Genomic DNA, 13,194 nt, shown 5'->3' with positions numbered 1-13,194 from the left:
CAGACCTTGTTATAGGCGGTGTTTTCATTTGACTCGAGCAGGTCACTAAGTTCGTAACAGACTCTGGGTGCCTCTAGGTTTAAAACGGACCTTTCTGGTTCAGCATAAGTCAGGTCCCGCTTGGCTTTACTTGAAGGTGGTATGTTAGTTGTTTGCATCCAAAACGTCAATGTAAAATAGATATAGCTGAGTTGGACTGTGTAGTTTGTGGAGGTTTTATTAATGTTGTGTTCTTTTTCAGAGGGTTTTTTTTTTTAAACTCAAATGGGTGATGAAAAGGATTCTTGGAAAGTGAAAACTTTAGATGAAATTCTTCAGGAAAAAAAACGAAGGAAGGAGCAAGAAGAGAAGGCAGAGATAAAACGTATGAAAAATGTAAGCTGCCCTTTGGTATACCAACATTTCCAGTGAAACCTGAGGAACTTTAGAGCCTGTATCCTCATTTGCTGATGAGAACAAGGCTTCTTGCCCTGTCAGTGGAATTCCTCTGTGCTCTCATGCATGTTTCATGTGTGATCTCTAATTCCAAAGTTTGACAAAAGTACAATGCTTTGTTAAGATCTCATTGGCCTTATGTCGTATGCTTTGTTTCATAGTTATTGGTTAGAAAAGGTAAAGAAATTGATGCGATTATCTGGAAGTTGCAGTTCAAGTAACAGCCTTTCAAAGGTTTTATAGAAGAATGGGTTTAAATCATTGCTCTTGAATAACTTTTATGTTACTATGTTTTTGTACAACTATGTACAAAATAACATTCTCTTGGAACAACAGTTAATGCAATCCTCCTTAATCATTGTTTGATTTTGTCTAATTATGTTGAATTTAAAGAATTTCCGCTATAATCGCAATGAAACTGCATTTGGCTGCTTACAACTATGAAATCTCTACTTCATAAGTTAGTGCACTTTACTGCTGTGACCAGTTGAGGATGATTTTGGAGCCAGGAATGGAGGGGTTGAGTACTATTTAAATTTTTTATTTTTGTGACATAAAAATTAATTGCATTTTGGCTTTGCCCTTTCTTGTGTTTCTGTCACAGTCAGATGATAGGGATTCAAAGCGGGATTCTCTTGAAGAGGGGGAGTTAAGAGATCATCGCATGGAAATAACCATCAGAAATTCACCTTACAGGAGGGAAGACTCTATGGAAGACAGGTAAGAATAAGAGAATAACTTTGTTACCTTAGGAAGAGTTAACTGAAATTAACCTTTAGAAGTAATGAGAAGAGGGTTTAAGAATATCTGAAAGGGAAAAGTTTAACTACTTTAGCATGCAGATGTGCCATCTCCTGTTTGTAGAATGTGCCCGAGTATCTTTTTGAAGTACTGATTAAGGCTTAACAGTGTATTGTGTTCCAGTTTTGGCCACTAACTCATAATATTTTGCTCAAGATGCAGTTAAAGCAGATCTGCTAAGTTCTCCGGTGCTTAATTCATCCTAAGTTTGCTTGTGTTAAAAGCGCACATATAAAAATAGCTTAACTTCTCCTCTGTGTGATTATGACTTCCTCTAATGCACTGTTAACGCTTTGCTTCATGGGTATTATAGAAATGAACTTTGATATAAATTAATAAAATAAGAAAAAAATGCATTCTTTTCATCATGGAGAAAAGAGGAAATAACACACGGTCTGTTTGACAGTACATGAAACCTTCCTGAGTTTATTAATTTGTCTTGTATTTTAGAGGAGAAGAAGATGATTCCTTGGCTATAAAACCACCGCAGCAAATGTCACGGAAAGAAAAAACCCATCATAGAAAAGATGAGAAGAGGAAAGAGAAACGTAGACATCGTAGTCATTCAGCAGAAGGTTGTTATTAATACATTTGGATAACATTTCTGGTAGCTTCCCAAGGTGAAGCTGAACAGGCACTATGTAGAGAGTAAATAATAATAAGTACAAACTGAAGAAAACATGTCAGGTGGATAAGATAAAGGAATTTAAATTTGTATTATTTCTTTATTATGTTTCATGCCCTTATGGGAATGACAGTAGTCAATTTGGGACAGGGACACAGAGTCTACTTTTACTCTTTGAACTCTGTTAAGCTTCTTTCTGGCTTCACTGAGTGAGTGGGCTGAACTATGATCTTTGTACCTGACTGTAAAGGAAAAAAAATATCCTTTTTAGAAACATTCATGTTGTATTCCTGTTACTAACAGCCTTTTTCTATTTTAATGCAAGTATTTGTGCAAGATCTTACAATTTTTAAGTTTTCCAACACCCTTTCAGATCAGGATTTTTTCATTAAGAAAATAACAGAGAACATGGAAATAGGTTACCATAAGTTTCATCCTTTCTAGTTTTGCTTTTTAAAAATAGGAGCGCTAAATATTTTTAATAGTAACACTCCAAAATTCATTTTTGTTTGTTTAGGGAAACATGCCAGAGTGAAGGAGAAAGAACGGGAACATGAGCGTAGGAAGAGACATAGAGAAGAGCAGGATAAAGCCCGGCGTGAATGGGAAAGACAGAAACGGAGAGAAATGGCAAGGGAGCATTCCAGGAGGGAGAGGTACACCCATCCCTCCCTCTCCTGTGACAAACCAACAGAGAGATGAACAGCTTCCTCCTCTAAGTCTATCTCTAACCTTTCATTGTTCTGAAATCACAAAAATATTCAGAACAAAAACTTGTAAGGTCTGATGCCAGTGTCACGTTCCTGTGAATGTGTCGTCTAATGAAAATGTGTTCTTGACTTTAATTACCTTTGTAAGTGGCTTCATTACAACAGATATTTCTAGATGAATTCATTGCCAGTGTTTTACTGTAATGAAAAAAAAAAGCACAAACCAGACTTGCATAGTATCAGAGGATTTATTAACTGAACATGCTTAATTTCTGTTTAAATCCTGATAAAGGTGCAGAAACTCATGTGTTTTAGAGCTCATGGTCTTTGTCTCTGAAACAGTGTTTTTAAAGGATCCGCTGCAAAGCTGTGTCTGTTTTTGACTGATATGCAATTAGTGGTGTTATTGCTAATGAAATTGAATGGCCCTGTAGTTTGTTATAGCAAAACAGTTTTCCTTTACTTCATAAGCTGAATTTGTGGTGAACTGTAACTTAACAAAGATAATTATTTTCTAGAGATCGTCTGGAGCAACTCGAGCGAGAACGAGAGAGAAAAATCAGAGAGCAGCAAAAAGAGCAAAGGGAGCAAAAAGAACGAGAACGGCGAGCTGAAGAAAGACGTAAAGAACGGGAAGCCAGAAGAGAAGGTAACTATCTCTGTATAAATATTGTTTGGGCTTACTATCTGCTGACGCAACGGTGGAATGGAGGTATAGAAAGCATTTTTTTACTTAGGTCAGTGCCAGAATTTAAAAAAATTAAAGCGAATGGGTCTTCTACGTGGGAAGGAAAAAAAATAATCTATTAAGTTCTACATGGCGAAAGAAAACAGTGTCATATGCCTTAAATACCACGGCATATCGATTAGTCAGTACGTCTTTCTTTGCCTCTTTCCATTAGTCTGGTTTCCTATAGAAACTAGATTTATGTAATTGACATCGTGTGTGCCTGCATGTGTGTGTATATCCATCATGATCCCAGTCTCTTCCAAACTCTTTGGCCTAGTCTAACCCAATTTGATAGAGATTAACGTCTCACAATTCAGTGTTTTAAGGATTTGGGGAACTAAATTGCAAAGGGAGGGAGAGAGATCATGTAAGTACTTCAGCCATGAAAAAGGCTGTGGTGGGAGTCAAGTGGGGAAGATCTGACAACCGAGCAATTGAATCCTCATCTTGCGTAGCATATCAGATACTTGTAGTCTAAGTAGTCTAAGCCTTTTTGGTTAAAGGATGTCTGTTTGTCCCAGCTTTCAGAGGTAAAAATCAGTGCTCATTCCTGTGATGAAGTGACAAAGATTGTTCAAGAGTAGCAGAAGCCACCATATTTATTGCTGTTCTTTCTAGTTCGGCTTGTACTGAACAGCTCCTTTTTGTGTTTGGTATTTAGGCTGATACTGTTCAATCTATCTAGCCTTTCATTTTAGTTATTTTTATTGCTCTAAATGTTCTGTCAGCTCCTTCTAAACTTTAGCTGGTTTTATTCTTACATGTATCTTCCTGGTCTGTCCACTTCTTCTCTGGCATTGATGCCTTAGTTTCAGGGTGTTTATTGTGTAGTATATAGGGCATCTTGCTTCTGTTTCCCAAGTATGGCAGCACCTTTTTCTAAGTAGTACAAGCCCATATTTTATTGTGCATGAGGTAAATCGTAGTCCTTTATTCTCCTAGATATAGTTAGGTTCCGCTTCCTCTCCTCCCATTACCCTTTAGTTTGTAAGGAAAAAGGAAAAGTATGCAAAGCACGTGGTTGTGGCAGACAGAAGTATTCTAATTAGGGCAGGGAGATGTAACAATTTCTTCCGGTTTTGTTTTCACTAGTTTCTGCACACCATAGAACAGTGAGGGAAGAATATGGAGACAAAGTAAAAATGAGACCCTGGAGTCGCAGCCCATTACGACAGCAAAGAGACAAGCTTGAGCAAGGAGATAGCAGGAAACCAGGTAGCATTTGCCACTTTATAATGTCTTTGCCTGGGGGCTAGGAGGAGCTGTTCTGGGGTAGTGTTTAATTTTTAGTAGTAAACGTATATCCCTGGTGCTGTATTGAAAGTGTTGTCCACTTCAGCCACGGCATCATAACTCCGGCTTATTCATGAATATGTACATATGTATTGTTTTCTAAAGCGATGCTGGTTTTGCAGGTAATTGTGCAAGTGACAAATTGAATGAATCATTCCTTTTTAGTAGTAGGAGCAGTAATTTTAAAAGTTTCAAAGTGAGTTACTTCATTCAATGATGAAAGAAGCAGCTGACTGAATTTTTAGAATTTTGTAGTTTAATTCCCTTACAGATTAAAAAGGGATTGTTTACACTAGCTCCAGTTGGATGTGTTGTTAGGAACTAAGCTACCTGGAAAAGTTACCTTACAAGGATCAATATAATTTAAGCATCAATATAGTTTAAGCATCACCGATACTGTCATCTTGAGGAAGAAAATAAATGTTTAAGGTAGTATTCTGGTTAGATAGTGAATTTTGTTTTCTAAGCCAGAAAATGGTCCTTCCCATGCCTAGAAGGTCCTAACTGTGAGTAGAGAACTCACACAATTGACATAAGTGTCTTTGGTTAAAGAATAAAAGCTCTGTGTCTGCCTTGTTAATGTGTGTAGCTGTAAAAATAGGTGTAACTATTTCAAGTAAGCTGATTGTAGAACGTAATCAGCTGAAATTCCAGGTGGAGGCAGGCAGTAAGTCTTCTGAAGCTACTGTCTAATTGACCAACAGTTATTCGCATGTGCTATTTCATGGTGGTCCAGAGGGACTACATTAGAATAATAAGCGCTGTATGTACACACATTAGTGAGACTGTGTTGTGGTGATACTTGTTACCGTGTTACTTTTTTTTTTTTTTTATTAATCTTAGAGAGCCTTAGGCATGTATCATGTTTAAAAACCAAAAGGTCGGTATCCCACATTTTGGCGGCTGATCCTGCACCATTGCAATTCAGAAAAGCTGTTTGTCTTTTGAGCAGAGTGTGAATTTTTTTTTTTAGTGCTCTGTATTTCCAATACAGAATGTTCAGCACCAATTTAATTGGTATTCAGAGTCTTATAAGTAGATGTGATATTCAGTCAGCACCCTGGTTTTAATTTTTATGGTCTCAACAGTAAAAGAAGAGAAACCAGAAGAGAGAGATCCTCTTTCAGACTTGCAAGACATCAGTGACAGTGAGAGAAAAACCAGTTCAGCAGAGTCTTCATCAGGTGATTAAACGCAATTTAGTAGATGCAACTAATTGTGCGGTTGTCTGTTGAGGAAACACTGTTGTTAGAGCATGTGCCTACTTAGTTACGTGCTTGATTATTCCTCAGCAGAATCTGGATCAGGCTCAGAGGAAGAGGAGGAAGAGTCTAGCAGTGAAGGTTCTGAGGAAGAGGGAGAGGAAGAGGAGGAGGAGGAGGAGACGGGAAGCAATTCTGAGGAAGTGTCTGAGCAGTCAGCTGGTGAGTAACATAAAGCAGGTCTTAGAATGGTGTGTTACGATTTTCTTTGTTTCTCATTCTGTATTGTTTTATTTGAACATTTTCCTTTTCTCTTAGTCTAGGATAGGCTGAGACCTCACAGGTCAAGATAACTAAAAAGAAAAAAAACAAGTACAAGTCATATTCTATCCTTTTATATAGAGGTAATACCAATTATTCATCTAAGAAGCCAGATTAGAAAACTGAAAGCCATTTTTGTCTTCCTAAATGGTGTAAGGCTAACAGTTTACATAATTTCGTAACATAACAAATATTCTGTAGAGAACAATTCTGCAGTTATTTGGGGGGTGATGAAATACGAATGTCTCTGTCATTTTGAATTATTTTCAGTTGCAAATTTCAGATTTTTTTTTCATACCAGTACAAGTAAATTAATGTAATAAAAAAGAAGTTTAGTAAAAAAGTCTACTTATAACCGTTCTTGTAATTAATTAGTAAAGAAAAGGCACAAAAGCATGCTCTGATGGCTATTTTTCTTTAAAATCAATTACAGTTAATAAGCAAATATTCATAAGTTTCCTGACTTAATTTATTCACCTGCCCCCATCCCTGAATTCCCAGATAACTGGTAAGAATTGTATTCCCTGTTGGAAGCCGAAAGGCGCCGTTTAGCTGAGTTAGGGGAAGCATTTGCTTTCCAAGTGAAACAGAAGTATGAGCTCACTAACTAGATAGTGAAGGAGGTGAAGAAGGCCTGGCGAGTTGGAAAAGTATTTCAATAGTGACCTGCCTTACCAGGAATTACGGAAGGGTTGAGTTTATTCAGTTGAATTTGATTCTGTTTTGCAGAAGAGGTGAGCGAAGAAGAAATGAGTGAAGAGGAGGAACGGGAGAATGGAAACCACATCCCAGTTGGTACAATGCAAATAATGAATATTTTAAAAAGTGTTTGGCTGAATTTTTGCAGCCAAATAAATAATTTCGATGAATATTTAAAAATATTTTAAATGTATTTCATGTTGCAGTTTTGCCATCATTCTAGAGCATCGTATATTTGGCATTTTGGGGCTCTTATGTCAGAATCAGAAATTCCTTGAAATCTGTTTCAAGGTCTCTGTTGACAGCAAATCAGATCCTAATCTAATGAGCTAATGTTTCCTTCTTTTTCATTTTGGGTTTCTTGTCCTGTCCTCTCATCAAAAAAGCTTTGCAATCAAACTGAGATACACCGTGTCAGTTTTCTCTCTCATTCTGTTATTGTAAAAATTTGTTTTTCTGACATGCTGTATTTAACGCTGGAAATTGTAAATGAGTTCTTGAAAGCATCATCTCTGCAAAGAGGAGAAATTTGGCTTCTCATTGATCTTCATTGTTACAGTAACTTCAACTGCACAAGTTGCCCATCTGTCTCTCGTGTAGCGATCAGTGTTACACTGCCCTTATTTGTCTAAAGCTGAACTTAATTGTTCCAAATGGCTCCCTCTTTCCACAACTGATTCTGACTTTTAAAGTTGCAGAGTCAAGATTTGATCGAGATTCAGCGGGAAGCGAAGTAGAAGAGGAGGAAGTAGGGGAAGGTACCCCTCATTCCAACGCAATGACAGAAGGAGACTACATTCCTGACTCGCCAGCTTCCTCCCCCATTGAATTGAAACAGGAACTTCCAAAGTATCTTCCTGCACTTCAGGTAGAGGATCACTTAAAGGATGCTTGAGAATATCGTAGGCAAATGGATTTCTATAGCTGCTTTGTTAACATCATGAACACCTATTTGTGCATGAGATAGTTTATGGGCAGAGAATGCCTTGCTGACTTAACATCACAAAATACACATTTCTGTGTGAAATACATACATGGAGCAAAATTGAGATTACTCTTTTAGATGTAGTTAAGAATGTAATAATACATTGGATACCCTGATATCTTGGTATTGCTGTCTGAAAATAGATACTTGTGAGACAAGAGTTCCGTTAATGTGAACAGAAACTGATGGGTGGTTGTTCTTCTTGTAGCCAACAGCAAAGTGTAGAAGTATAAAGAGAAAGCGTGTTTTTATTAATTGAACTAAAGGTGAAAGGTATCAGTCTAAGGTGCTGAGATGCCACCTTTGCCATTGTAGCAGAAATTTCAGTTTATTCTGTGCAAAAGTGAATGAGTGAAGACTTAATGAAATAATTTAGTTAATCTACTAAAACACAGACTCTGTCCAGGATTCCTTTAGAGATCCAAGTAAAAATAAACCCCAAAGATACCTTTCTCACGTGGCGTAGCCATATTGTTGAATTCTTCTGGTAAATTTTAACTATTCCTGTGAAGTTGCTGAATTTTACCATATGTCATCTTAAAAAAAAAAAAAAACAACAAACAAGCAAAACCCTCCCCCACATGCTGGAGGAGTGAATATTGTCCGTCTGTCTGGTTTTCCAGGGATGTCGTAGCGTGGAAGAATTTCAGTGTTTGAACAGGATTGAAGAAGGAACATACGGTGTAGTGTACAGAGCAAAAGACAAGAAGACTGGTTAGTATAAGTGGTCTCCAGTTATTATCTTCATGGTATTTAGGGCTGCAGTTGTATGCAAATTACAGTTCTGCATTTTTCATTGATGATCAAAATCTGTCTGAAATACTTGCTTCTTTATCAAAAATAATCTATGCCACGATGTGGACTTTGACCTAACAGCTTCACTTGCAGCTCTTTGAGTTCAGAAGTAATCTCTATATTGGCCATGACAGTGTAGAACAATTAACATGATTTCAGTTTCTGGCTCCCAAAGCAGTTATTTCTGGCTTGAGGTCTGTTGTAGATAGTTAATAGGTTGGATGTTTTCAAAATTTGATAAAAGCGTTCCACCAGGCGTCACTGTAAGTGCAGCTGCCCATTAGAGAACTCATAAAAGCAGCGGTTGGTGTGCAGTGAGTATATACTGTGGTATTTTGTTATAGAAAGAAATTTCACTGTTTTTGTTTTTGAAGCTCCCCCTCAAAAAACCCCACTTCTTGTATATACAAATGGATTTATATTTTTAAAACTCAGTCTCTTTGCTTGTCTGGTTTGTAATGGCAAACGTCTTGAGGAAACTGTTGCGTTTCCTATGAGTGGTGCAAGAGCCAACCATCCAGTCATTTATATGTTCCTCTTCCACGGTGATTCCTCAAGTGAAAGAAATATTTGTTTTGATAGTTTAACAAAAATAGTGATATTAGTGCAACGCTTCTTTTATTCCTGGAAAACGATAATGCACAGCAAGATATGATCTGCTCTTTTGGCTGTGACGTTGGTTTCCCTGTAGGGTTGCCATCACTACTGATACCTTACTTTCTAGCAAGCTGGTCATTTTCAAGGTGAACTGCAGCACAGTAAATTAAATATCTGCAGTTTTAAATACAGTTGGCAGATGGTGAAGAGAGCTTGTGAAAAGAACTATGTTCCAAAGCAGACCTAGACAGAAAGGGTTATTCTCAGGTTCCAGCTGACAAGCTGTGATTTTGGGGACAGGTTTAAATTCTGGATGCCTTGATTCCTCTGTTTATTTTAGAATAATATGACCATTTGGTCTCCTTTGGGGAGTAGAAGTACACAGCTGGCATCATGGTTTCTCCAAGTCAGTTGTTTTCTGGACAACTACCATGAGCTCATTTTTCTTTTCATTCTCTGTCTTGAGGCCCGCTCCAAGACTGACATAACCATTATTCTCCACAATATCATGCAAAACCCAGATATATTTAAATAATTCACTTCAGTAATGTTTTGAGTAGCACCTTGGTTTCAAGTCGAGTCTTTAAACAGAGGTAAACTGCATTTGAGGCATTTCTGTTTGCTGTCTTATCTTCCTAACTATGGTGAGGAGTTTAGAGTTTATACACTTTTTCTTTAGTTTCTTTCCAGGTGAGTTACATTGGAATACACTAAAATCCATGATGCAGCTTTTGGATTGTTTTGCATTTTATTCTTTAAACTTGGCAATCTTGTGGTGGTGGGGTTTTGTTTCTGCTTTGCTAACATGAGACTGACTTTGCTTCCTGGTTCAACATAATGTCTTGAGAAACGATTTTCATTCAAATAAATTAAATTAGTGACAGAACACTGGGGGACCTCTTAACATGTATTTTATTAGCTATGTGATGGAAATCTGCAGTTAATAATTCTGTTTTCTTTGCAGATGAAATTGTGGCTCTGAAGCGACTGAAAATGGAAAAGGAAAAGGAAGGCTTTCCCATTACTTCTCTGAGAGAAATAAATACCATTCTGAAAGCACAACATCTGAATATTGTCACTGTCAGAGTAAGGCCACTATCTTCTATTTTAAAAGTATTTTTGTTCTTGAAATACTGTCTCCTGCCTTTTAAAATGCCTTATAAAAATTTTAGCATTTGTAGCAGAGCTTGTTTCTGTAAACAGTTGTATACTACCCATAAAACTATATAGACATTACTTGTCTCTACATCATCTGATGTTTTGCAAAAATGAGCTGGTTTTTGTTTTCATAGAAAAATACATTTTCTGTGGATTTTATCAATGGCAGACTCCATTTATCCTCTTGCCAGTAAATTTCTAAAATTCGTTTTTGCATGCTTCTTAAATGCTATGTGCTTGTTTTGATTATTTGTTTCTGTGTTTTAGGAAATTGTTGTAGGTAGTAATATGGATAAAATCTATATTGTAATGAACTACGTAGAACACGATCTCAAGAGTCTGATGGAAACAATGAAGCAACCATTTCTACCAGGTACTGTTTGCCATAGTCTCCTGTAATTCTCAAAACTGGAAAACTGGCCAACCCAAACCTCAGTGTCTTTGGGCTGTACTGACATCAGAGAACTAGCTTTGGACGGTGACGTGTATTGCCTTGGAATGTCCTGCGAGTGTTCTTTGGAACAGAGACTTCATTGCTTTTTCTCTGTTTGATCTGATTTTACCAATACAAGTGAAGTTAGGGTTGTAGGCTGGAAGTGCTGATATTCATAGTGCTATTTGGCTGATGAATCCAGTTTACATGCTTAGGGTGAAGTGGAGGTTCAGATCTGAAATTGTGGGAGTTTTCCCTGTGCTAAACTGGAAAAGAACACTGGGTTTTAATTTTGGCCACTTCCTATGTTTTTGAGAGGCATTAATTTCTGAGCATTATTTGGATGCATTCCAGCTAGCTAAATTAATTTTGCTTTATTGGCAGCTCTGTGGGTTTAACTGCTCTTGTTCTGTGATGTATTTTCATGGTGCAGTCTATACTGTGCTTTTAACTGACATCACTTTCTTCCCGTGCCCCCTTCCCTGTTCTCCAAACAAAAAAACCTTAAAGATAGATTTATTCTCTTAAATGCACTGGGCTTCTTTTTATCATTTCAGGTGAAGTGAAAACCTTGATGATTCAGTTACTGCGAGGAGTCAAGCATCTTCATGACAACTGGATACTTCACCGAGACCTGAAGACTTCCAACCTGTTGCTCAGTCATTCAGGCATTTTAAAAGTAAGAATTACATGAAATATACCACACTTAGGAGAACGCTTGTATTGCAGAATTACACTGCATTATAGCTCTGTCAAGAGCTGGATAGAATGTTTTGCATTAATCTTTAAGAGATGTGAGGTGTGGCTTGTAGAACATACAGCTGTGAAAGAGTGAACTTTACTAGTAAAGTACAATAAAGAGACTGCCGTGCCACAGCTGTAAGATTTATGCTAGGATGTGAGACGTAAGCATGGTCTAGTAAATACCGAGTTCTTTACAGCATGATTAGAAGCCTGAACAGTGTTCTCTTCCTGGTGATACAGCATGCCATATACGTGACAGTGTCATTTACTTTTCCTGTACCAGCATGATAGCGTTTGAACTGGGGTTGCTCTTTCAACTGAAGAGATTGTAAGGCTTACTAAAGACTATAAATCTCTGTAGTAGTGCTGAACTGTACAGTTACTGGTGGAGATTCTCTTTACAAAGAAAAAGTCTTTAAAAGTTCCACACTTTAAAAATCTGTCTGACCTTTCACTGACTTCTTACAAGAATGTAAGAGAAAAGCAGTACTAATAGAATCAGGACATAACATTTCCATTTTTACTTGTAAATTTTAGATGCCAGTTGTATGTTGCCATTATTTGCATCTTACAGCTGTTACTGTTGTTAAGCCTTTCCCTTTGTCAGGAAAACTGGACTTTGAATTTTTTTTTCTTGCTTGCAAAGTCGTCATCTGTTGTTTAGTTTAGGTTTTCCCCTGCCGTATAAGCTTTCTGTCAAAAAATGATCAATAATGGGAACTCTTACTTGGCCTCAGGAAGGGAAAAACGTTTTAATTCTTTAGCGGCAAAAGACAGGGCAGGCCAATGAGCAACGGTGCATTCTGTGTGGCTGTTTCTGAAGACTGGAAGCCATGCAATAGCCAGCGTGGCCAACACATATTGGCACTGATAGTAAACGGTATGGTCGATGCTGGAAAAACTGCTGATTACCAATTTTCATTTAGGTTGGAGATTTTGGACTAGCCCGAGAATATGGATCTCCACTGAAGCCTTACACGCCAGTGGTTGTGACGCTTTGGTACAGGGCTCCAGAGTTGTTGCTTGGAGCGAAGGTAGGTTTCTCCTTGTTCCTCTAACTGCTAGAGGAATGACTCTTCAGACTATTTTATAATTTATGAATAAAGTATGAGTATGCTTGATTCTTTATAGTGGTTTAGAGGTGGAAATCCTGGATCTTCAGTATTATTTTACCAAATAACACAGCCAAAAAGGTTCCATCTTCCACAGACAGAAGGTGGGTGGGTGACAGATCGAGGTTTTGCTCCTTTAGAATGCTGGTGGGGTAGTGCTGCTGAGCTTCTCATGGAGTGGTGCAAACTGTCGCTGTCATCTTAGGCAGCTGGATTATTTTTTTTAACCTTAGTCTAAAATTTGTGACACCTGAGAGCAGAGCAAGGTACAGACAACACTCCCTGCTGATTACCTGTTTCATAACTGAAATCTGGATGACATCACTAGGATTCTGTAGGGCTTTAGTGACAAGAGCCATGCCAGAAAAAAAAATACTGCACTACCACCAAAAAAAATGGGTGCACAAGTAAAAGAAGCCCTATGATATCTTTCAAAGATGTTTTGTAGTAGGAGAAATGGCTGCATTTGAGAGAAGAGGTGTACCATGGAGATCAGGATTTGTGCTTATAACCTCAGATTGCTGTTGTGTCAAAATAAGGGCTAAGGATCTCTG

The 13,194-nt window shown here is 37.7% G+C and overlaps 1 protein-coding gene across 3 annotated transcripts in view; it reads left to right on the top strand.

Moving 5' to 3' along the window:
* The first annotated feature begins 264 nt into the window (after positions 1–264).
* LOC104163722 (cyclin-dependent kinase 11B) overlaps positions 265–13,194 on the top strand; it is a 17,125-nt gene continuing 4,195 nt past the window's right edge. The window contains exons 1-16 of one of the 3 annotated variants that reach the window (XM_009702820.1): positions 265–375; positions 1,040–1,155; positions 1,687–1,814; positions 2,379–2,517; positions 3,090–3,220; positions 4,394–4,520; positions 5,496–5,533; positions 5,683–5,778; positions 5,887–6,018; positions 6,847–6,912; positions 7,509–7,684; positions 8,425–8,515; positions 10,158–10,279; positions 10,619–10,724; positions 11,342–11,463; positions 12,455–12,562. In XM_009702820.1, coding sequence (XP_009701122.1) covers positions 265–375; positions 1,040–1,155; positions 1,687–1,814; positions 2,379–2,517; positions 3,090–3,220; positions 4,394–4,520; positions 5,496–5,533; positions 5,683–5,778; positions 5,887–6,018; positions 6,847–6,912; positions 7,509–7,684; positions 8,425–8,515; positions 10,158–10,279; positions 10,619–10,724; positions 11,342–11,463; positions 12,455–12,562 — 1,809 coding nt within the window. The remainder of the gene's footprint in view (positions 376–1,039; positions 1,156–1,686; positions 1,815–2,378; positions 2,518–3,089; positions 3,221–4,393; positions 4,521–5,495; positions 5,534–5,682; positions 5,779–5,886; positions 6,019–6,846; positions 6,913–7,508; positions 7,685–8,424; positions 8,516–10,157; positions 10,280–10,618; positions 10,725–11,341; positions 11,464–12,454; positions 12,563–13,194) is intronic. The other 2 variants (XM_009702822.1, XM_009702821.1) reach the window with 2 other exon arrangements.

This window comes from Cariama cristata, unplaced genomic scaffold (genome assembly GCF_000690535.1).
Source record: "Cariama cristata isolate BGI_N322 unplaced genomic scaffold, ASM69053v1 scaffold3946, whole genome shotgun sequence".
NCBI lineage: Eukaryota > Metazoa > Chordata > Aves > Cariamiformes > Cariamidae > Cariama > Cariama cristata.
The sequence above is the reverse complement of the archived record's forward strand: the minus strand, read 5'-3'. Positions and strand labels throughout refer to the sequence as shown.